The sequence below is a fragment of the Cordyceps javanica genome, chromosome 3, assembly GCF_051103115.1.
Source record: "Cordyceps javanica chromosome 3, complete sequence".
In the NCBI taxonomy this organism is placed as follows: Eukaryota; Fungi; Ascomycota; class Sordariomycetes; order Hypocreales; family Cordycipitaceae; genus Cordyceps; species Cordyceps javanica.
In genome coordinates, this window is record NC_139297.1 from 2,819,495 (window position 1) to 2,842,881 (window position 23,387).

At 54.0% G+C, this 23,387-nt stretch overlaps 8 protein-coding genes across 8 annotated transcripts; 4 read left to right on the forward strand and 4 right to left on the reverse strand.

The window, feature by feature from the left end:
- Positions 1 to 2,291: 2,291 nt before the first annotated feature.
- V2A60_005062 (uncharacterized protein) lies at positions 2,292 to 3,002 on the reverse strand (the record flags this gene model as incomplete). The annotated part of the gene is made up of 1 exon (XM_083256375.1): positions 2,292 to 3,002. One exon carries the CDS (start codon positions 3,000 to 3,002, stop codon positions 2,292 to 2,294), a length of 711 nt encoding a protein of 236 aa, XP_083112501.1.
- A 1,818-nt stretch (positions 3,003 to 4,820) lies between these two features.
- On the reverse strand, positions 4,821 to 5,760 carry V2A60_005063 (uncharacterized protein; the record flags this gene model as incomplete). The annotated part of the gene is made up of 2 exons (XM_083256376.1): positions 4,821 to 5,313; positions 5,381 to 5,760. 2 exons carry the CDS (start codon positions 5,758 to 5,760, stop codon positions 4,821 to 4,823), a joined length of 873 nt encoding a protein of 290 aa, XP_083112502.1.
- Positions 5,761 to 6,513: 753 nt separating this feature from the next.
- V2A60_005064 (uncharacterized protein) lies at positions 6,514 to 7,429 on the forward strand (the record flags this gene model as incomplete). Its single annotated transcript, XM_083256377.1, has 2 exons — positions 6,514 to 6,679; positions 6,759 to 7,429. 2 exons carry the CDS (start codon positions 6,514 to 6,516, stop codon positions 7,427 to 7,429), a joined length of 837 nt encoding a protein of 278 aa, XP_083112503.1.
- Positions 7,430 to 7,558: 129 nt separating this feature from the next.
- V2A60_005065 (FAD binding domain of DNA photolyase-domain-containing protein) lies at positions 7,559 to 9,536 on the reverse strand (the record flags this gene model as incomplete). Its single annotated transcript, XM_083256378.1, has 2 exons — positions 7,559 to 9,284; positions 9,367 to 9,536. The coding sequence occupies 2 exons, from the start codon at positions 9,534 to 9,536 to the stop codon at positions 7,559 to 7,561; spliced, it is 1,896 nt and encodes a 631-aa protein (XP_083112504.1).
- A 3,527-nt stretch (positions 9,537 to 13,063) lies between these two features.
- V2A60_005066 (uncharacterized protein) lies at positions 13,064 to 14,470 on the forward strand (the record flags this gene model as incomplete). Its single annotated transcript, XM_083256379.1, has 1 exon — positions 13,064 to 14,470. The coding sequence occupies one exon, from the start codon at positions 13,064 to 13,066 to the stop codon at positions 14,468 to 14,470; it is 1,407 nt and encodes a 468-aa protein (XP_083112505.1).
- Positions 14,471 to 15,720: 1,250 nt separating this feature from the next.
- On the forward strand, positions 15,721 to 17,400 carry V2A60_005067 (XPC-binding domain-containing protein; the record flags this gene model as incomplete). The annotated part of the gene is made up of 7 exons (XM_083256380.1): positions 15,721 to 15,738; positions 15,887 to 15,934; positions 16,045 to 16,117; positions 16,174 to 16,253; positions 16,316 to 16,678; positions 16,739 to 17,206; positions 17,272 to 17,400. 7 exons carry the CDS (start codon positions 15,721 to 15,723, stop codon positions 17,398 to 17,400), a joined length of 1,179 nt encoding a protein of 392 aa, XP_083112506.1.
- A 673-nt stretch (positions 17,401 to 18,073) lies between these two features.
- On the reverse strand, positions 18,074 to 19,816 carry V2A60_005068 (transcription factor TFIIIB subunit BDP1; the record flags this gene model as incomplete). The annotated part of the gene is made up of 1 exon (XM_083256381.1): positions 18,074 to 19,816. The coding sequence occupies one exon, from the start codon at positions 19,814 to 19,816 to the stop codon at positions 18,074 to 18,076; it is 1,743 nt and encodes a 580-aa protein (XP_083112507.1).
- A 520-nt stretch (positions 19,817 to 20,336) lies between these two features.
- On the forward strand, positions 20,337 to 22,844 carry V2A60_005069 (BRE1 E3 ubiquitin ligase-domain-containing protein; the record flags this gene model as incomplete). The annotated part of the gene is made up of 4 exons (XM_083256382.1): positions 20,337 to 20,465; positions 20,759 to 20,902; positions 20,955 to 21,012; positions 21,067 to 22,844. 4 exons carry the CDS (start codon positions 20,337 to 20,339, stop codon positions 22,842 to 22,844), a joined length of 2,109 nt encoding a protein of 702 aa, XP_083112508.1.
- Between the last annotated feature and the right edge of the window lie 543 nt (positions 22,845 to 23,387).

Consider the following 23,387-nt stretch of genomic DNA (forward strand, 5'->3'; position numbering starts at 1 on the left):
CACTAACTTGCGAAGCCCCCGTTTCGGAGTGGAGAGACGAAAGAAGAGAAGACAGCAAGGCAGGCTCAGAATGCAGCCCTGCCAACCTGTTTTTTTTCTTCCTTCTTTTCGACAAGGGTCTTTTTGGCGTGAATCTTGTCGCAACAGCCACCGGCGCAGGCTCAAGCTCAAGCAAACAGCTAAGGTAGTGATGAGAGAAAATTTTTTCCTTCTCCTCCTCTTCTTCTTCTGACCCCTCAAATTGTCTCTTTACTTGCCAGCAATTCTCGTATCAGGATGCTGTGGCGCAGTCTGCCGACAGAAAATCGGTTGACAAAACCCGAGGCAGTCACATGCGGGCGCACTTGACAGTTTCCTTGTCCAAGGATATGTCACAAGCCTCAATAATAAGATGGCATATTGATTCGCAGATAAATTAATTAATCAATCAACTGAGCGGAGAGATTGACAGCCAAATTTCTCGCGATTTGCTGCTCAGAACGCTAGCACTTGCTTTATCATGTCTGGTCATTTTGAATCAAGACATCGAAACAGACATGTCTCACTCCATCAAGGTATTCGTACACACCAAGGCAGGTGCTACCGGAATATTCTGGGGAGTGTCTTCAATTAGTGTATTATTACCGTAATTACCTGAGCGAGTTCTATCGCTTAGAGATTCCGCGAACCAAATTTTGGGGTCGAAGGCATCATCTCTCAGCCCGAGGCCCCCCCCCCTCCCCTGTCCCCCTCACCCTGGTGTAATCCAAGGGTGCACGAATGCCATGTTCCTAGAAATTGAAATACCTGGTGAACGATAGAACGTGGGGGCGGGGGAAACAAGGGACACCCCGTCCTACTGATAGCAGGCAGGTAAGCATCCGTAGACAGGCAGGCAAAGACAAGGGCCAGAAAAAAAAAAGGTCGGAATGGTAACCGCAGAGCGGCGAAACAGGCTCTCCTCTCGAGTCTCTCCTTCAAGAGCGAGCTGAAACTACATGATGACAATCTCTTGCTTTCAAAACCCTGGCATGGTCTCTTTGACCTCGAACGAGATAGTTCAAGCGGTGATGGAGCTAGAGGCATGTCAGTCAAATCTGCAACCACTATATCTGAGCGCAAGTTGGTTGGTTAGGAGACAGCAAAAGGTATCATTCGGAGAGGGCCAACACAATGCGAGACAAATGGGGGCTCACGCACACACGCACACACACACACACACACACACACACACACACACACACACACTCACTCTCTCGCTGCTGCGCCGCTCACAGGAACCTCTTTGGGGATGGGGAAAGGGCAGAAAAGCATGTCGAATGTGGTCCTTCCTATCGGGCGAGCGGAGAGACCAAGACGTAGATGGCAGCGAATGGCCGTTGTGGTTTATTATGCCATACACAATACGGAGTACATATATAGATAGATACAGACATCCACACACACACATATACACAGGGACTTCAGAAGAGGGGGAACCTGACTGCCGCACGAGTCGAATCAAGTGCTTGCATTGTTGTATCTGGTTCCTGACAAGATGAAAATAAAAATAAACTTGGCGGGTTTAAATAAAGGGTATGGAGGCAAGGGGGGGGGGTGGTAGTTGGAACTTATGCAGAAGCTGTCGCAAGTATATTTTTTGCTTGTTCGTTGCTGCGCTCACAAGTTTTTGCGCGAACTATCAGTACTCATTATGTACGCTGTTCCTAACTTGTAAAAAGAATGAAAGAAAGAGGGCCGCCTTATCATGCAATGCGAGACTCAAAAAAGAGAAGAAGGAAGGAAAAAAGAAGGAAGAAAAGAAAACCGGCTCCAAGGTTACTGGTAGTAATAGTTGTTGGTCAGCTCGGACGACGGACGATTGCCGATGCGATTTGAGTTCGTGAATCCCCCCATCCCCTTTCCCTCCACGGAGGCAGACGGGGGTGTGTGACTCGCAGCCATATCCCTGTTACGGCACGAGTTTAGAGTTCATTTGCATGGTTACATGACAAGGACAAGCTGGCAAAGAGGCAGTCCAAGGTGAATGAATAAGCCCGACGCCTTTCTGCTACAGTACTTAGTAATTGTAATCCGTAAAATGAGAGTCTATGCGAGACGGCACAATGATTCCACTTATACGATGTTTGATTCATGTGCTTTGTTTGCTCGTGTAAACAGCCAAGACGCAGCCCTTTCGATAAACTTGTTTTCTTCTTCGTGACCCCAGTTACATGACACAATTTGGACCCGTTGAGTCGTGTTCGACCTCATACCTTGCTCCGTCACCCCCCCTCCTCCTCCGGCGGACAACTTCCTTTTTGATCTTCTTTTTACTCATCCAGCTCTTGGCGAGCAGCTGCGGTGCGCTGGTTGATGGCGTCAATCTCATTGTCGATTAGGGCAACGAAGCCGTCGCGGTCATCTTTGTAGCCGTCAAGCGCGGAAAAGGGGACCGAGACGATAAAGTTGGGGACCGAGGCTGTCTCTGGACCGACATGGGCGAAGCGGTGGCCGGGCGACTTGCGGCCGGCGCCCTCGTAGACCTCAAGGACGTCTGAGTCGAGGTCGACGACGTATGCCCACTCGCAAAAGAGGCCCTCGTTTGCGAACTCGGGCTCGAGGCGGACGGGCAGGCGGCGCTCGGCAGTGGCGCGCGCGGCAAGGACGAGGATGGCGGCGCTCGTGTCGCGATGCAGCGAGGGCAGCATGTCGAGCAGTTCGGGCGTGTAGTGCGCCAGCGGGTCCTTGCGGAAGAGGCTGAACTCGGAGTACTGCAACTCGTTGCCGGGGGCGTTGAGGGTCGGCTCGTGGTCGAGGATTTGGCGCGGCTCCTGTGCGTCCTCCCACAACCGCTGCAGCTCCGTCTCGTCGGGCTCGTACGTGTGTGGTAGACCCGCGCGGAGATCGTGCACCAGCTCCGGCGAGCTGAGCAGACGCACCAAGTGCATGCCCACCACGGACGGGTAGCCGTCCCACTGCCCGTACTGAGCAATGTACCAGCGGCCGTTGAGGACGACGACGATAAGGTGACGGGTGCCCATGATGAAGAGTCTGAATCACGTGGATGGTAAAATGATGAGGGTCTGGCAGCAGCTCTCGCCAAGAAATGGTTCTGTATAAGAAAGCCTGATGGAAGGAAGCGGGCAAGAGATTCGAGGTCTTTTGTTGTGTTTGTTGTTCCTTCTTCTTTTTTCAGCTTCAGTAGACGCAAGCTACTCTATTTGTATCATTCCCATCACCCGTTCGCGAGACTCATTGCCAGTTGGCAGTCCGCAGCGGGCGTTTGCAGAAAAGAGCTCCTCCATCAAGCATGTATCACATGCCTCAGCCAACCAGCGTTACTGGTAGCGGGCTGCTGCCTGGCAAGGCGCCTAGACAAGCTCCATCACAGTCATGACACGAGATGAACAACCCGACCGTGAAAAAAAGTAGAGTATCAGCGCCAGAAGAAATCACCCTGCAGTTTAGACAACAAGTTTCACACAAAACCTTGTTGGACGTCTGCCATCTCGCCTTTTCCTACCACCACCAACATCGCTGCCTAGTATTGCCACTTCCGATCACACCATCTTGAACGATGGATTGCATCCGATGATCCGACACCCGTCGCCGAGATTGCGGGGATAGCGTACGTCTCAATCGAAAGCGTCCTTTTCCGTTCCCAACCAAGTGAGGGGGCTTGCGAAACTGCATACTCGGTCATGAGGCACTAGTTGCAGGCAAAAGGGAAAAGACTTGCAAGCCAAGTGGCCTACTGGAGAAACGCCAGTGCTACAGTGCAACATCGCGAGAAATTCGGATGCGACACTCTTTTCCTCCACTTCCCGGCCGACTTCCGGATGTATCACCGGTGTATAGAGCTCGAGTGGCCGGCTCGCAAGACGAGGGGGTTCAATGATGTGTCGGCGCCCGGGACAGGCTTTCCGATCTTTCGGCAATGCTCTTGCCCTCATGCACGGTCCTCTTGTTGCGAGAAATGTTGCTGGATGTTGCTTCCCATCCCACCACTGCCGTTGTACTGGGCAACAACACTCGGCAGTGGCATTGAGAGTCCGGAGGAGGGGTAAGGGGGGGGGGGGGGGGGTGTAGTTGTCGTGAGAGGGTTGCAACTACCCTTGTTTTTTCTTTTCTTTCGCCAAGGAGTTTAGTGCGGCGGAATATACGGAACATGACTGTTGGCTAGGTGTCCTCATTTTCGCATTGGAGGTAAAGAAAGCCTAGTGGCGTGTATGAAACATGACCGATGCTGCTTTGACCTCTTATTGATTCGTGCAACACCGAGACGAACTGACACGCCTGCGTGCATTTTTTGAAACGATCCTCATCATATGGAAGAAGATGAAGGAGAAGAAAAAGAAAAAGAAAAAAAAAAAGAGAAGAAGAGAAAGAAGAAAAGCAAAGAGGTGAATTGTAGATATGAAAGACAAAATACTCGTCCGACAATCAGACAAGATCCGAACGCCAGCTTCCTACTGTATATGTATAATTGGTACTTTCCACAACCCCCCCGAGACATGAGATGCCTTCTTTGTTTTTGCTTTTAACGTAGACCAACATTCATTATGCCAGGACCTTGGCCGTACTTGCCTGGTGCATAATGGGAGTAGCCACTAATTGCACAGATCAACGTACAAGTCGAGTCATATCATCGCTTCGCCGAATGATCATGCCACTCAAAGCGTAGTCAATGCCGCAGCCATGTGGCCTGAGTATACGAAGATGCGCATGAACGATGTGGAAGCCAACATCGCCTTGTCCAGGACCGCCGACGGTAGATTCTTTCTCGGATTCCGCCGGCTACGACGAAACGTTTTGGGATAGACCAACCGCCTAGAGCTCTATCTGCACTCCCACGCAGCTCATCTCTTAGCAAAGAACCCGCCTCGAGGTTTCGCGGGTACGCGGTTTCTTCTAAGAAGAAGCTCCTTGGTACTCTTGGAGTACTGTTTGACCTTGGGAGCCATGCGCCCGTCCGTCTTCTTGGCCACCTGGTACACCGTGGATCCAATTGTCGCATCTTGGGGACCTTTATCCAGCCGGGTGAGGCTGCGCTCAACGACTGCCACCTTTCTGCGCTTGAGATTGGGGCGACGAGCGGCTCCGCGAGCACCTGCGTCATCGTCGTTGTCACTCTCGCCGGACGAGTCGGTCAGGAACTCGGCGGGAAGGAGAGTGGGCAACTCGACTTGACCACCACGCCTACGAGACGCTGACGGACGTGGAGCGACGAGGCTCTTGGCCTCGTCGGCGGCGGGACTCGACTGTGCATCTTCCAGCTTTTTGCGCTCTTCGGCTTGCTTCTTGAGCAAGGCATCGCGCTCTTGGCGCTTTCGCTTCTGTGCAGTAGCTTGCCTGTGCTTGCAGTTAGAGGTCGCAGTCTCTTTTACTTCGCCAACGATGATTCTAGTAGTAGACGTACTCTTGAGCAGCTTTTTGCGTAGCTTTGGCGGCGGATTTGATCTCAGATGCGGCCTTGGTTGTTGAGACGGCTTCAGGTGCCTCGTCATCGCTCTCATCGTCTTCCTCGTCTTCTTCCTCGTCATCTTCTGCTGGTGCGACAGGCTGTGCGGCCGTATCCTTGGCGGCAACTGGCTTGCTCATCTCCTCATCATCAAACACAATAACCGTACTTGTTTTGGCTGCCGCCTTAGGCGAGCCGTCGCTCTCTCCTTCTCTGCCCCGGAGGGCCAGCTTCCGGCCGCGCTTGGCCGCAGCATCCTTAGGCGCGGGCGAGGACCCTTCTACCGCTGATGAATTGGCTTCAATCTCTGCTTGCTTCCTGCGCGTGATGGGTGCCATGACGATTTTGTTCTACTCTGCCTCCTGATTGTATACAAGCCACCGACAAAACTTGGAAAAAAAGAAGTCAAGCCAAGCGCTGGCGCAATTTGATGACGAGGTGGCGGACAACCGGACGTTGAGCGAGAATGGCCAATTTGATGGTATCACAGGGATTAATAACAATAATAAGCAAAGGCACAGGCCGGCGACAGAGTTACGGTTGAAAAATTTATAACTTGTCCGTAGTCAAGATGAGTGGCGCAAAGTCGGTCTCGAGGTTGCGATATCAAAAAATTTAGGTGGGCCCCAAGGCGTTCGGCCCCTACAGGCGCCGTGAGGCCGACCTAACAGAAGCACGCGACGCTGATTGGACAATCGACAATACTAGTGACCTGATCCCTTGAGCAAAGTCAAGTTCTACACCTGCTCTAAGCTCATATTGTTCTGTGTTTGCGCGATACCGGATCAACATTCTTCTCGTTCTAAGGGGCTTTCTTTGAGAATATATTTGCAGATTGACCATACAGAAACGCCGGGGTCTCGTTGCCAGCGGCTGCCAGCGCGTGAAACATGGCAGCCAGGCACAGCGCCAAGTCGGCACTGTCCATACTCAGTCGACGTCTGATTCTACAGCGGCCGAGAATCCATCCTCAACCTGCCTCTCGGTGCCAGTGCAGACGCACCGTTTCATCACAAGCGCCACGAACCCCGCTGAATCCGACGAGGGGATCTCAAGAAGCGGCCAGCAGGAAGCGAGCTTCTGTGGAAGGTATGCTGGATCTCACAAGCCTACCTCCATCCGTTGTGGAATCCCTCATTCGCGAAAAGAGAGACGAGTTTAATCTCCTCTCCCCAACCGAGTATTACGAAAGTCTAGCAGCATTCATACTTTATGTGCGCGAACACGACAGCCCCTTTCAGCTGTTTTCGCCTTCCAGTATGTCCCCAAAGGCTGCCGCGACGTCGTGGATGATCGGCTTGCTGACGTGTACAAAACACAAAAGAAAAACTGCCAGGTGCTGCAGTCCTCCATGATCTTGGTTGCATCGTGACAGAAGCGTCCCGAGGTTCTAGGAGGGGTCTCGCGTCGGTGCTCTGGTTCACCGCTGCAAATTGGGGGTACGCCGCGTCTACGTGCAGCCTGGTCGCGGTGCTGGCACGCTCCGGCCAGTACGGCAAGGAGGCGGTGACTGCGCCGGTGGAAAGGCGCTTCCGCGCGCTTGTCCAGGGCAACGACCCCGTGGCCACGGCAATTCAGGGCGAGATCCTCTACCAACAGGGCAAGTACGCTGAGGCTGAGGCGGTGCTCGGCAAGGTCACGCGCAAGGGCGAGGCTGGTGCCGGCGCGCTGGGGAACTGGGAGCCCAACTTCCGGCTGACGCTAGGCAAGACACTTGGCCGGCGAGGTAAGACGGACCAGGCCGTGGCCATCCTTCGCGGGCTGTCCGACGAGGGCTACATCGAGGCCGACCCGGAGCTCGGTCGGCTGCTGCGGGGCAGCGACCCGGAGGAAGCGCTGCAGTACCTTTTCAAGGCAGGCTGCACCGGGGCCCTCGGCTGCTTCGAGGAAATGGCCGCCATTGAGCTGGACAAAGCGGCCAAGGCGGAGCACTCGAGCGACGAGGCCGACTGTCGACTCTGGGCGGCGGAACTTGCACGTCTTGCGGATAGCAAGGCAGAGTTCTAGCCAAGGCTTTTGCCAGGGCTTGTCTATATAAACGCTTTCGATGCACATGATATTTGGAAATATGGAACCATCATTTTTTTTTTTCATTTGAAAGCTAAACTATGGAAGACGCAGCTGCGGCCGATGGCTTCACGTTTTGTGTTTTTTTGCTGTTAATGCCTGCTGTGACTTGGCAGCCCTCTTCTGTCCAGGATTTGCATCGTCCGACTCGTCGCCCTCGTCGGCTTTTTCGCCATCGTCACTTTCGTAATCGACGTCTCGAACGGTGGCGTGCTCGCCGGCGGCGGGAAACAGATCCGCCCAGCTGCCGTCCGCCACGCGCTCGTCGTCGCCGTGGAGGTCCGCCTTGTAGGCCGTCTTCATGGCGGCGAGGCACACGTCGCGCCGCTCGTTGAAATCAAACATGGGCTTGGGGTACGTTTTGCCGCCCTTGCCGCCTTTGCCGCCCTCCGCCTCCGCCTCCGCCTCCGTCAGGCCGTCGCCCGTGACGCGCACTCCGGCCTGCTTCTGGTCGGGCAGCGGCGCCTTCCAGGGCTCGTAGATGTACTTGGCCGGGAGGTCCGCGAGCTCCGGTACCCAGCGGCGGACAAAGTCGCCGTTCTTGTCCCACTTCTGCGGGAACGAGACGGGGCTGTACATGCGAAAGTACTGCGTGAAGAAGGCGGTGCACGAGAGCCACTGCCAGTTGCCCGCGTTGCAGGCGGGCTCGTGGTCCAGCAGGTACTCCTCGAAGACCTCGGCGCCGCGCTCCCAGTGGACGTAGCAGCCGCCGCGGGTGAGGAAGCACGCCAGCGAGTGCCGGCCGAGGTGGTGGATCCAGCCTTCCTGCCGCAGCTGGCGCATGAGGGCGTCGATCCACGGGAACCCCGTCACGCCGGCCTTCCAGCGCCGGAACCAGCGCTCCGCCTCGGGGGAGTCGACGTGGTACTCGCCGGTGGCGAGGCCCGTTCCGGGGTCCACCTTGGAGGGCAGGTGCCAGGGGATGAACTTGCAGTGACCGTTGCCGACGGTCTGCGTAAACTTGGGACCTATGGCGGCCTGCGCGGCAAAGTACATGTCGCGAAAGAACAGCTGTCCAGTGAGGCTGGCGGGCGGCGAGGAGGCGCCTTTGCCGTACTCGTCGACGATATCTTGCACGCGCCAGTACAGCTCCCGAACGGAGAGGGCTCCGAAATGGAGAAACGGCGACAGAAGAGTGGTGGACTGCGGTTCAAACTGCGCAGGGCTCGTCTTTGGCTTCTCGAATGTGGCCGTGTACTCTTTGTCCTTGCAAATGTCGTCTAGGAGTTTGAGGGCCCGCGTTTCTCCGCCTTTGTGAGGGGTGGTCGCCGAGGGAAAGCCGAGCTCCTCCATGGTCTCGATGCCAAAGTCTCCTTTGGGGCCAGCTATGCTCTTGTATTCGGTGTCCTTTTTGGTGCGGCGCTCCGAGTTGACGTCTGGCTTGCCCGAGGGCTGCTCGTGTTCAAAGTCGAGCGGCGTCGCTCCCGGGTCGGGCAGGCTTGACGGTGCCGGGATGGGCCTGTCCACGGGCCCCAGCTTCTTGCCCGCGTTCTGTAGCTGCGTGGTGGACATTGTAGGCTTGCCATTGTTCTTGGCCACGATTTCGTCGCTGTCCCACAGCGTTCGGCCGGAGCAAGCGATGACTTGCACCCCGGCCGTTTTGGCCGCCGCTTCGACTGCTGCATCTCTCTCACGGGGGTAGGCATCAGTGTCCTTTTCGAATACTAGGTGCGTTACATCCCAGGCTTTGAAGATTTTGGGCAGCAGTGTCTGCGGGGCTTCACGGAGCAGGAACAGCTTGGACTTGGCGTTTAGCTTGGTGATGGATGCCGATAGATCATTCTGACAGTCAAGGCTGTCGGAAAGAGGGAATAAATGCCAATTAGGATTCCATAACTCGCAGAATTCTTTCTTTTTCTCGGGTTCTCTCTACTAACAGGAATTGCCATCTATTGAGTCCGCCTCGTGTGCGATACACGTAGTGAGGATCCCAAGTGAAGATGGGCCACAGTACTTCGGGGTCGAGGTCGAGAGCAGCCTTGAGGGCTGGAGAATCATGCAATCGCAGGTCTGTACGGAACCAATAGATGACTCTTGGTCTTGCCATTGCTATTTTGAGTAGAATTGGAGTGTACAATTTTGGACGTCGGTGTTTAGTTGTTGAGAGAATGGGTTGGTAAAGGCAACATGGCAAAAGGCTGCCTTGGTTTTAGCAGCCGTTCATTACATGGCCGGTCCATGATGTCAGCGCGGAAACTCAGATCTCGCGGCTAGAGCTATGCTATGTAGCGGGTGTCCGATCCGGGGAGGGACTTTTTTCATGCTACCATTGGATCAAGGCTCTATTTTACGATTGGCGAGTGACGTCCAACCAGAGGTCGGGTAGCCGTATGAGTGACTAATAAATAAGGGGTGTGGCGAAATGTGTATGATATTAGAGAGGTATTATGATTCTGCATTGACAAAAAGCAAAGGTAAAGTAGCTGTGTCAAAAAAAGGAAAGAAGAAGAAGAAGAAGAGGGAAGAAAAAAAGAAAGAAAGAAAGAAAAAGAAAAGAAGAGCAAATGAAATAACATGAACAGGGGCCACGGAGCCGAAGCGTGCATGAAAATACACCTCAATGTGATCAGTGCTCTGGATATTTCCTTTGTCGAGTGACATTATATGAAGGCGTCTTGTGGTGGCGGTGCTGTTGCGGCGTGTCAGGAGAGCATGGCAAATTTGGGTTACAAAAAAAGAAAGCAAGAGAAAAAAATAAATAAACAGAAATCTGTTTGCTCAACCGAAAGATTCATCTCAAGGGACAAAGACTTGAACGTGTCCGTTATTTGTGAATGATCTGGGGGGGTGCCAACCATCTACTGGTTCCTGGTGATATCATGACCATTTTGTTTATTTACCAGGGAGGGAGTTGTGTTTGCTGCTACTGGTACTATTTACTACCTGTAGTATTCAGCACTGGGGCCGCCTGCATGTCTATGATGATGGCCAAGGCGGATGGGGCAAGATGAAATTGCAGCAAGACACGATATGTTTTTTTTTATACATGCAACAAGGGAGGTTCCTTGTGATGAACGACATTTCCGATTCAACAAAGGGCAATTATTATTTATTATGATTATTTTGATTGTTGTTTTGAGTTGCTAGAACGGTTGACCAGGTGGCACCCCGGCCGGCTGGATGGGACGAGACAAACCCCGCGAACCCCCCCGAAGGTACCTAGCTGCCTTAGTACTGAGTAGCTAGCAGGTGGCAATAGCTTCTTTTACCACTGGTAATTATAGTGGATTTTTTTTTGGCAGCAGGGAGGTGGGTGCTCGATTAACATCATCTTGGCCACAAAAAACGGCCACTTTACTGTACCTACCCATCGAGCCAATTCACTTATTGGTCTCAACTAGTTTGTATATTCCTTGCTCTCTTGCCTTTTGCCACCATCACCAAGTACTTGACTGCCTTGGACCATTGTCTTCGTGATGCTGACCAGCCCGCCTACCAAGCAAACAGTAGCCGTCTCCTCATCCTCGGTAGCCGCGACGCGTTCACGACGCGCATTCATAAATAAACTTTGCCCACACGCGCCGCGCCGCCAATCACTTCAAGTCCCTACAGAGTCCGAGATGGTGGCTGGCCCAAGGGAAATTGCTCTCGTGTCCGGCTCCGTGGAGGAGGGGACAGCCTAGGTACTTGGTCTACCTATCAGGCTATCACTGATCAGTACTCGGAGACTGATACTACTGGCTACCTAGGTGGTTCGACTCCATGTCTCCCCATGATCGAAAACAATCGGCTTTGCCATCTCTAGATACACCCCAGTTTACAGAGCAGTTGACTCGTCACTGAGACCTCTGCGACATCAATAGCTAGGTATGCCAATGGTTCGACTCGGCTGCCTTTGGCCACTACAACTGCGAGTTGGAGATGGCTCGCTCAGACACACGAGCTTTCCCAAGGCTTTGAGAGGATCAGAGACCAAAACACCCGGTCACGTCCAGCTTTCCCACTCGTCAAGGTAGGCATTAGTTACGAGGCTGCTCGTCAATGCTCGCTCGTTTTAGCCTGCAAACCATTGCAACGTTGGGCCCACCGTTTCGCTGGGCCAGAGGTGAAGCGTCTCTCTCGCAGCACCCAATCGGCCAAGCGCACGGTACCATTGAAAAGAACTGGCGACTCATGGCACGCCTGGGTGACGTATCTGGCAGCCCTCGGCCGCGATGCTTTGGAATGCAGCTTGTCTCTCTTTCGGGGCGTGACTCTGTCGGAGCGACAAGCCAACAAGCTGGCTGCCATCATAGTCTAGCAACTAGGTCCCGCTGGGCTGGCTGGCTGGAGTTTTGAGCTTCCCTTGACTTTCCCCATCGACGCTTGAATGCCAAAAAAAAAAATAGAGATAAAAAAAAAAATCCGTGATTGCAATGAGACAGCACGGCTGGTCAGAGCCTTCTGACACCCCTGACCTTACGATCGGTAATATTCCCTGCATCTGATTCAATGGGGCCGCTGGGGCCAGCGCCATAATTACCTGCAGATGGCGCCGACCTAGCACATCCTTGCATAAAAGCAATCATGCTGGAGCCGACGAAGCAGAGCCCAGCACGCTACACCACCATCATGTTTGAGAGCTCAGCTCCGCGCGCGCAGCCGTTGCCTACCTTTCTTTTTGTTCCAGCTGTGCAAGTGGGCGGTGCTCATCTCAGGCACAACCCTTCTTTCTTTTTTTTTTTTTTCTTTTTTTTTCTTTTTTTTTTTTTTTCACACCCTCTTGATTCTCCTGTGCCGTGCCGCCTTTTAGCGCGACGCGTCCCTCTTACCCTCCTCCGTTTGGACTTAAGACGTCTGTCTACCCCTCGTCGCACCCCGCGATGCTTCGTCAACTCTTCCTTCTCTTCCAGCATTGTCAACTCCCCCGTCTGTCAGGTTCCTGGCCTTGTCATTCGTCATTGCCGCTCAAGCTTCAGGCGTACCGCCTTGCCTGTCTGTAATTGTTTGCTGCGCGCCATCGACCTCCCCTCAGGTTGGAAAGGGAAAAAAAAAGAATCTCCATTCCGCAGAAAAGTTGGGGTAGCGCCACACCTACACCACTCGACGACCACGCTGCATTCCAATTGTGCGAGAAAAGACCAATTGTTGTTTCCAACCAAGCCAAACTCTGCTGATGTGCATTCAACTTTCTCGAACCGTAACTGCTGCGACAGAACCACAACAACCCCCGCAATTGAGGCTCGCGTTGTCGTCTCGGAGTAATCACCATAACCAGGATCGGCGTTCACGCCCACACTTTCCTCGCTTCGTTCTGCGGAAACGAACAGCCTCCTGACTCCTCCCCTCTGCATTGATCGAAACTTGCACGACTTGGACATTTGTATCCTGCTTTGCGCACCCATCTGCAGCCGGCCGGGCTTTCGTATCATCAGACGCCGCCAACTCGCCACTTACACATTGACTGCTGTGCGGTCCCACTGTCGTACCAGCAATAAACAGCAAACATTCGACGACAACAACATCAAGGGTCGTCGCGCCCCCCGCAGAAAAGTTGCTCATACTCGCCAGAAATCCTCTACTACTACTTTACTCTGCCGGTCAAGGTCATTCATCTCACGGCGCTTTTCCTGCCGTGAGGAAACCTCTTCCACAATGGCCACTTCCATGGTCTGCCCCAACGTTTCTTACTCTTCTTCACCGCAACAATGGCTCACAATGGGACGAATATTGCTTGCCGTTCTCGCCGGAGTGGCCATCTGCACCACTGCTGGCGCAATAGCAGGCTTGGCCGTGCTCTCCTCCAGCTTATCGGCTCTCCCCTCTGTCAGGGCCACCGCCATTGCCGCCGCGGTTCTTCAGGGCGGCCTTTTGATTGTGCTATCTTGGTTCATTTCCGCGCAAGCACTGCCCAAGATACGTCAAATCTCGCAGCCATACACTGGTGTTGCTCTCGGCTTGGGAGTGCTGGCGAGCCTCATCTCGCTCGCCGCGGCTGCTTTTGCATTGACACGGACGGAGGCGTCCACCAGCTACGACGACCAGGTCCGCTCCAACTGGACATTCAAGGTCGTGATTGTTTCAGTGATGCTGGCCCTCGCTGTTACCAGTCAGGTTGCATTCATGGCCATCCGCTTTGCGCAATCACGCCAAAGAAACCCCGGTGCACAGCACCCCTTTGCCGCGCGGGAAACTTCGCCGTGGTCGCCAGCCGCCCATGTCAAGTCCATCCGTTACAGCCAGACGCTACCGAGGAAAAGCGATTCCGAGGAGTCGGAATCTTTTGGTTTAAGTGATACCCCGCCATCTCTGCGCAACAAGCTCGTGCAGGCCAGCCCCCTCAAGCTCGCCTTCCCGCAGGCCGTTCGTCCTACCCCCTCGCGAACAAGACTGCTGCACGCCAAGGATAGCACGCAAAGTTTGACAGTTGACACGAGCACGCATCCGAATGCAACTCAAGAAAGTTTTGATACCTGGGACACATCCTCCGTGGACGCTCACAATCGCCAGGTCGTGATGGAAGTCTGCACATCACCCATCAGCCCTTATGCTCTGGAAACGATCCCTGCCAGCCCTCGGGCTAGTATCAACCCCGAGGATATGTTGTACTTTGCGCCGCCACGACCAGTGCTGAAACGCAGCCGCAGCCACAGCCCAATGACTGCGCGTCCGGCACCGCGGGGGAGGGCGCCGGCCCAACCCAACGAACTACACATTCACCCGTTGTTCCGGTCGGATTCTCCCAGCACACCACCTATCCTGTCACCAGGCACAAGAGTCGTGGCCGCGCCCGACGCTGGCCAGATCCTCTACCAGCATCCTCCCACAAGGCCACTCCCTCGCGTCCGTAGCGGGAGCCTGCCGACCATGCTGCGCAGCCCGTTTGTTCAGCACATGAACTCTGACACTGCCGCCCGAGACAGCGTGCCTAGCAATGAAGACGTGCCAGAGCATGAAAGGAAGATGACGCCTCCGGTACCCGAATGGGTATTGAACAGTAAAGTGCCCCCGATTCCGAGAAAATCCGCGAGCCGCATGAGTCTACGGATATCCACGTGCTGAGCCGGCTAGGGATAACTTGGGAGAGTTGCTTCCCTTGCTCCAATCATTTTCTTTTTTTTTTGTTTCATCTTTTGACCCGTTCAATTTTCGGGTTATAATTTTTTCTTTCTCTCTAATGCGTTAGGTCGCACTTGGATTGTACTTGTATAATGAAGGGTTGGGAATTTTTATGAGCAGACGCGCACATGATTTTGACGAGCAAGGCGTTGGAGGAGAGCTTTACTTTTATTCCAGTTTTCTGGCTTTGGCGTATTGGGTGGATTTTGCGAGCGATCTATCTATTTTTGAATGAATTTTCTTTACTTGCACATTGTCGTATAAGACAGGACGAAGTCGCTCGTAGCTTTTACACTGGGGGGTGAGCAGAGGATGCTACATACAGAAGTGTGCAAGCATTGGGATGCGCGAGAGTGCGCGTGATGAGGGATCCGCCTTGTCCATGTTGATAGAATATGTCAAGAGCCCATTGTGTACGGATTATGATATCCTGAAATGCTCGCAGATATATAGTCGCAATTGTGCAAAGCTCCATGGTGTTTGCTGCCTGGTCGTGATAAATAACAGCTACCTATCTAGCAAGGCTGCCCCACTAGAGCTATCAGCAATGTATGGCGACTTCGTCGTCATTCAGGTGGGTGCCTGGCCTTCCACCAGCCACAGACAAGCACAGTGAGCGGGAGCCGAAACTGTGGCGCAAGACCTAGGCCCTTACCTACCTTTGCAAAGTGGCAGCACGCCGACTAATCACGGCACGCAGGGCAAAAGGGGAATACTTTTTACCTCTAATGAGTAAAACGGAGCAGTGAAAAAAAAAACAGTTTGGCGATTTGGTGTGGTTGATCTGCTTACCAACCTACCTTGAAAGCTCCCTAAGGCCCACCGATGTCCAAATGTCAAGGTGTCAGCCAGCAGCAAGGCAGCCGCCCTCGAGGCCTTCCCCACCGCACACAAGGACACAAGGCGGCAGGCCAACGGCACCCAGGCAATCGAACGCCTCCACATCAAAAAAACGCGGCCAAGCCAACCTGCACCACCGTCAAGCGCCAGCCCGTCAGTAACCTCTCTTTTGCATACACCAACGCCGACGCATCTGTCTCCTCCGCGCCCGCTTTCCTCGCTTAACCTACCGTGCCTATTTGTCCGGCATCCCCTTCGACCGCCCTGTTTTTTTCCTTCCTCGTACCCTCTCTGCCCTCTTTACTACTCGCTGCCGCAGCCGTCCAGCTGCCCCCTTCCGATAGCCGCCCGTCATGAAGGTCACCTTCAGAGTATGTTTTTTTTTTTGCCACCTTGAGGATCGAACGAACCGCCCACCCCGGGCGGCGATGCAGGCACTGCGTGCCGCAGCCGGCCCCGGGCCGCCGACGCAGATTGAGACGGTGCGACTTTCGGAAAGCTGACCACGCTCTCGCGCAGGATCTCAAGCAGCAAAAGTTCACCCTCGAAGTCGAACCCACCGACCTGGTAAGCTGCCGCCGCGCAACCCGCCACAAGGCATCTCCTGCCTTGTGGCCCCTCGCTGCCCGACTGCCACCACTGTAGCTCGCTCCGATACTAAAACAGTTCTGTCCCAGATTTCCGCTGTCAAGGAAAAGATTTCTTCCGAAAAGGGATGGGACCCCAAGCATCAGAAGCTCATCTACTCCGGTGCGGACCGTCGAACCCCGCGTCAAATGCCCCGCCATTCCTAACCACCTCTTTAGGCAAGATTCTCAAAGATGAAGAGACAGTCGCCTCGTACAACATTGAAGAGAAGGGCTTCGTTGTCTGCATGGTGAACAAGGTGAGGCTTCTACTCACTGTTCATTATTTTCCCTACGCAAGCTTCTAATTCAACCTCAATAGCCCAAGGAGAAGCCAGCCGCCGCCGCCGCCGCCGCGCCTGCTGCTGCTGCTGCTGCTGCACCCTCGGCCGCTCCTCCCGCCACGCCACACAACCCATTCCGTTTCAGTCCCTCCGCCCCAGCTGCTCCTAACCAGTCCTCTGCTGCCGGCCAAAGTAACGCACCTCCCGCCACACCGACCCCCAACCGCGGCGCCGATGCTGAAGCTCCTGCGGGCGGGGACTCGGCCGGCCTCACCATGGGCGCTGAGCGCGCTGCCGCCATCACGAGCATGGAAGCCATGGGTTTTGAAAGAAGCCAAATTGAGGCCGCCATGCGCGCTGCCTTCAACAACCCTGACAGAGCCGTCGAGTACCTTTTGACAGTAAGGCGCATCGTACCCCCCTCCCCAAACACCATGTGGTGTAACTGACGTATACACTAGGGAATCCCTGACAACATCCAGCAAGAGCAGCAGGCTCGTCAGGCCGCCGCCGCCGCCGCCTCTGCTACCCCGGCTGCCACCCAGCCGACACAGACGCCGGCTGGCGGTGACGAGGAGGGCGGAAGCGTTAATTTGTTTGATCTCGCCGCCCAGCACGGTGGCTCAGGCGGATCTCGAGGCGCCAGTGGCGATGCCGGCGGTGCGTCCGCGGACCTTGGAAATCTGGATTTCCTACGCACCAACCCTCAGTTCCAACAGCTTCGCCAAGTTGTACAACAGCAGCCTCAGATGCTTGAGCCTATCTTGCAACAGCTCGGTGCTGGCAACCCTCAGCTTGCTCAGCTCATCGCCTCCAACCCGGATGCTTTCCTCCACCTCCTCGGCGAGGACGCCGAGGACGACGTTCCTCTACCCCCGGGGGCCCAGGCCATCTCTGTTACCGAGGAGGAACGCGACGCTATTGAGCGTGTACGTTTTGAACCCCGTACCACATTTCGATGTTTTTTTTTTTGCGTTGCTAACTCGTCATGTAGCTGTGCCGCCTAGGCTTCGACAGAGACCAGGCTATCCAGGCTTACTTTGCCTGCGACAAGAACGAGGAACTCGCCGCCAACTTCTTATTCGACCAGCCCGAAGACGATCAGCCACCCGCGAGCCAATAAAGGAGAGAGGAGGGATGGAAAGTCATGTGGTTGTAGTTTTACGATAATGAAAAAGAAAACTTCTATTACATTAAAAAAAACAATCAAAGATTTTATCAATTGCTAGTATAAGGCTTGACCACCAATCCTCCTCCTGAATGCGACGAGAATACAGGCAGGTCTGCTGATGAGGGCGAAGGGGGCCCGGCTGAGAGTGGTGGCTTGGAACTCGGTCCAAAAATAAACGATATTGGTACCGGGAAGCTAGAGCTGTGTGGCACATTGCTCGTAGACTCGTCTATCTGAATGATCCCGAAGACGCTAAAATGTCACACCAATAGAATGGGTAGTAGCCCCTGTACGAAGAAGAAAAAGGAAATACAATCAGTAGAAAACACCCAATAAGAGCTATCAGGGTATCGATTCCAGTACGAGCAACGATGGCGGAAGCAGACCTGTGCGTGCAAAAAAAAAAATAAACCTCCCTCCAATTGCGCCAATTCCTATGCAAGTTCATACCATCCAACCGAACTTTTTTGTCGTCGTTGCAACGTCCTGTCCAATGCACCAAAACACCAATATAGCCAAACAGATACAAAGCCGTGCTCGATTTCTTCAAAACTCCTCTCTGCTCTCTCTTTCGCTCTCTCTCTTATTTTCTTTCTCTTTGTCCCTCTCTCTCTCTCTCTCTCTCTCACGCGTCGTTGATGATGGGCTCGCCATTGAGGCCATACTCGACCGTCTGCCTGACCCTCTTGCCCTTCTTCTTCTTCTTGGCCGCGGCAGCGGCGTCGTCGTCGGCAAAAAGCTCCTCGCGCTTCTTGCGCATCACCTCGGCCTGCTCGTCGGCGATGCGCTGGCGCTCGGCCTCGTAGCCCTCCTCAATCTTGCGCTGCTCGGCCATGATGGACTCGACGGGCTCAAACTGGGCGCCGGTGAGGACCTTGTACTCGTCGAGGTCCATCTTGGTCGTCTTCTCGCCGACGAGGGCGGCGTCGACGCGGGCCGGGTTGCAGCGCTCCTCGCGGTTGAACTTGAGCTTGACGTGGCGGCGCTGCTTGCCGGGAAACATGTGCGAGATCATCTGGAACTCGGTGCCGAACATGCCGAGGCCGCGGTAAAAGAGCTCCGTCTCGTCGTCGGTCCAGATGTTGGGGCCTCGCAGCTTGGACGTGGTCATGAAGGAGCTGCTCGTGATGAGCCGCGTAAAGTCGTTCTCCTCAATCGTCTCCATGTCCTCGCCGGCGTGCGCTGCCGCGGCGCGCGCGTGCCGGTCCATGACCAGCGAGCTCTGGTCGACGACGATCTGCCCGTCGACGATGCGGAACTGCGGGCCGGCGGGTGCGGGGCCCCCCTCGCCGCCACCGCCGCCGCCGGGCGCCGCAGACTCGCCGGGCGTGCCGGCTTTGACACCCTGAGCTTGCTCGCCAAGAGGCGTTGCGGAGCGCGAGCCGTCACCGCCGTTCACGGCCAAGCCTTCCTTATTCAGCTTGGCTTGTAGCCGGGCCTTGCGCTCGCGCTCGCGCAGCTCGTCGTGGCGACTAAACTTTTTGCCAATGTGTAGGTCGCGAGTGAGGTCAGACATCTTTAGTGTTTGCAGATCAACCATTTTGTTCTCGGAGTCGTCTGGTGTTGTTGATCGAGCCCGGCGCGTTCGAGTCGAAGCCTTTTCGCCCACAGCTGCCTTGCTTCTTTGCTTCCTGGGCTTCGCCGTGGCAGGTTCGGCTCCACCATCAGCAGCATTACTTTTTCTGGTTCGTTTCCTCGGGCGTGCAGTGTTTGTCTCGCCGTCGTTGCCATCCGCCCCGCCAGTCGCAGATGCTCGGCGTCTCGTCCTCGTGGCGTTGGGCGTGGCCTCGGCGGGGACCTCGATCGAAGCCTCGGCTTGTGCCTCTGATTGTGGCTCCGAGGTAGACGCTGAAACTTGTTGTTCTGTCGATGGCGGCGTTTCCACTTGCAGTGTCCCAGCCGTCGGCTTCTCCTGTACGGCTTGTGAGGCTCGTCTTTGTCTCGTCTGACGTCGCGTGGCAGGCACATTGTCAACGTCTGTTGCAGCCTGACGATGAGTCTCTGCGGGTATATCCTCCACTATTACCTCGACATTGGTGTTGGCAGATTCAATCAACGCTTTGCGCGTGGTCGCATCTTGTATGGTTTTGTTTGTCGAGGCCGCGCTTGACCGACGGCGCTTTGCTTGTGAACCCTCGGGCGTGATGGGTTCGTTGGAGGGCTGGGATTCGGAGGCCGAGCCAGACGGACGCTGGACTTCCGAGGCCTCGGTAGGCGTCTCCTCGACGACATCATCTATCGCTGTTGGTGGCTCTACAGGCTTCACGGCCGGGGCAGGTGCTGGCGCAGGCGCAGATGGGCGTGCCCTTGCCGATGGGATCTTGGGTTTGAAGGCGGGCGCCCCCTTTTTCTTGAACATGGAACTCATGGTGAGAGATTATCGAACAGCGGCTGTCGGTATTCTTGTATTGTGGAATGAAGTCGCGTGTTGCATATCGGGCGGGTTTTGGTTGGCTTAACTTCTCGCCATCTGCTGAATTCAGATGGCGTTCACTCCCAGTAGAAATTAGTGAGCGGCCTACCCATCGCAAGGTTTAAACGTAGTTTAGCCGCGGCAGGGCAGGGAGGCGATAAGAGCCACGCATCGGTGTGGCTAGTGCTTTGTCAGTGGGTCGGCCGTGCAACTTTCAATTTGCCAGCCAACTCGGAAATTTCAAACTCCTGGTTGTCATCACTCTGCCTCTTCAGCATCCACGCCCTCGCGATCTTGTGCATGATCGCCTGCAAGGCCAGCTACGGAACGAGACTTGGTTGCGTATCGCATTTTCATCCCAAGGTCTCGCTCTACAGTTTCCCGGCGCGACCAAAAAGGCTCCTCTTTTGGCGCTCTTCTGATGCCTGCAGTGACAACCCCCTCGACGTCGCCTCGCTCCTCCACGATTCCAAAGATGGAGGACAGGAAAAGGCCTGCCGTTGGCAGCGCCGACGATCTCGCGCCGCCGAGCAAGAGGGTTGCTGTCAATGGATCCAAGCCCAAGGACGACGCCCCTGAGATGAAGGAGGAGAGTTGGATTGAAGTAAGTGTCGCGCGACACCTTTCTGCGGCCCCAAACCGATGTGTTTACGTTCTCTTCGGCTTGGAAACACTCGTTCAAGGAAAAGCGACACCGTAAATATTCCTATTCTTGCGTTTCCGCCCGTGTTTTATCGGGTTTGCGATGAGGGGGCAATCGGCATGCGTGCGCGGCGCGCCCGTCCCGCGCCACCTGCCTGCATCACCCTCGCACAGCGACCCGATTGCGGCAATATCATCAGAGGCGAAACAGAGTTTGTTGAATTTGTTCAACATGCTAACTTGCATTTGCTTTAGGTATATACAAAAGGCGCCATCTATCGCCAAATGCAAGAATATAGTCGCAGAGCTGCAACGGCGGAATCGCGCTTGGAAGAAGTACACAAACGGGCCATACACCATGACGACCATATAAGGATAATTGACGCCTGGTGGCAGCAAGTATGTGATTACCAATGAGCTACCGATGGTGGTGGTCTAACAAATGCTTCAGGTTCTCGACGAGATTGAGCTACTAGCTGAGGCTTCTCTTCCAACAAAGAAACTCGATGGTAAGATGGCATACTTGTCAAACAATTTGATGGGGTGACTAAAGATTTTTACAGGTCCACCCTTCCTGAGTAGCGTTTCTTTCAAAGATTTACAACATTTCCAAAGCCACCTGCAGGACAAGGGGAAAGCCATCAAAAGCAAGACAGAAGATCTCCTACAGCGAGTAGCTGCGCTTCGAGGGGAAGTCAAACCCGAGACCACAGCTCTTGAAGGCAGAATAACGGGGCTCCTCGCCGCGCAAAAAGAATATCTCCTCAAATTGGACCGACTCAACAGCGAAAAGGACACCCTATCGGAGCAACTTAACACAGCTACACTACGATATTTCAAGGCAGAGAAAAAGCTAGACCGCGCGAAGAGTTCGCAGGTGCAAAAGCTGGAACAGCAAGCGTTCGCAAATGCCACGCGACCACCCTCCGCCACCAAAGAAGGCTCAGAAGAGCCTACGCCGTCAAATGGATCTGGCGCAGAGCTACAATTGAAATATGAAGAGACTACTGCCGCCGCCTCCAAGCAGAAGGAACAACTGGATAATCTGCTGGGGGAGATACGAACTCTGCAAGAAGAGAACTCGGCAATAAAGGCCAAACGCGAATCCTGTTCAGACGAGGACTTTATCAGGACAGACGTTTTCAAGCAATTTAAGGGCCAAAATGAAGAGCTAATCAAACGTATCAACCACTTGGAGGCGACGAATAAGCAGCTAAGAGAAGAGGCCGAGAAGCTACAGTCTGAACGAACGGCATTCCGAACACAACTTGAAGCTGATGCCAGCCAGGTCACTTCAGAACTGGAGGCAGATATCACTGCAAGAGATCAGGATCTCGCTCGTGTCCGATCTGCGCGTGATGAGATTCTCGCCGAGAATACGCAGCGAAAAGCCAGCATGGAGCAAGAAAGGGCCTCTCTTGCACACATGAAGGATCTCGTGTCTGCCAAGGAAGACCGTATTTCTGCTCTAGAGTCGGAAATCGCCAGATTGAAACCATCTGTCGACGAGCAATCTACGACGGAGCTTGCCAATATGACTGAGGATGAACTTCGCCAGAAATTTAAGAAATTGGAGAAGGATTTCCAGGCCATTAATTTCGAATTACCGTCGATAGAAAAGGCGTTTAAGAAGATGAGAGACCTGGCACAGAAGAGGGTCATGGACTTTCAAGGCCTCGAGGAGAAGATACAACTACTGATTGCCGAAAAGAACAAGGCAGATCAGAAATACTTTGCGGCACGCAAGGATGCCGATACGAGGAACAACGAGATTCGATCTTTGCGCCATCAAAACAGCAAGAGCGCCGAGATTATTGCCCAGTTAAAGGATCTAGAAACGCAAAATCGCACATTGCTTGGCAACCTGGAAAAGCAAATGGGCGACTTGCGCCTAACAAACGCGAGTCTGGTCGTGGAGAACAAGAAGATGGAGTCTGCCACCGTAGAAGGAACGCGCCGTGTCGAGTCGTTGAACAAGCAGATTGCCGACTTGTCAACCTTGGTCAAGAACAGGGACTCAGCATCAGCGACCATCAAGGAGAGGAACACGCTACAAGAAGCCGAGGTGGAGAAGCTCAAGGTGCGAATCGAGCATGCGCAAAAGGACCGGGACAATTGGAGAAGCAAGGCCCTGAGCAACTCGTCAGAAGAAGAGGAGATGCTGCGAACATTTGCTCTTTGCACCATCTGCCGAAATAACTTCAAAAACACAGCGCTCAAGACTTGCGGTCATCTCTTCTGCAGCAAGTGTGTCGAAGACCGCATTAGCAATCGCATGCGAAAGTGTCCCAGCTGCTCGCGCGCCTTTGACAAGATGGATGTCATGCCTGTGCACCACTAATATTGTCTTCGAATGGGCGAGTTGAATGATGGAGGAGGGTCCGTCCGCCCCTTTCAAGGAATAAGGGCTTGCTTAGCGACAATGGTATTCGGTGTCCTTGAGAAGGGCATGGGAAGAAAGTATAACAGGTCGGATGAGCTATTCTGGTCCGCCTCGCACTGCAAACCGGCGTTTTACGGCAAATCAAACAATGGAGTTTTTTTTATTGTTATTTTCTTGCTTTGTATATCTTTTTGGCATTCGGTGTTTTCCCAAATATTTTTCCTCGGGAGGAAATGAGATGTATACTACTTGTGTACGTGATTCTGTACAACGGATTTCAGGCGAGAGCGGAGGAAAGGATGATGCGTTTTTTTCTGGCTGGTGTACGAGGTGTATAAAGGCGACGACGGGCTTTTTTTTTTCTATGGCATAAAGGATGCGGCGCTTCAATCACTGGACAAATGGAGGTGTCTGGATGATTTGGATAAAGAAATAAATATTAATTATTGATCATCACTACTACTTGTGAGATGGTGTTGTGGTGTTGTACAATTTTGACGA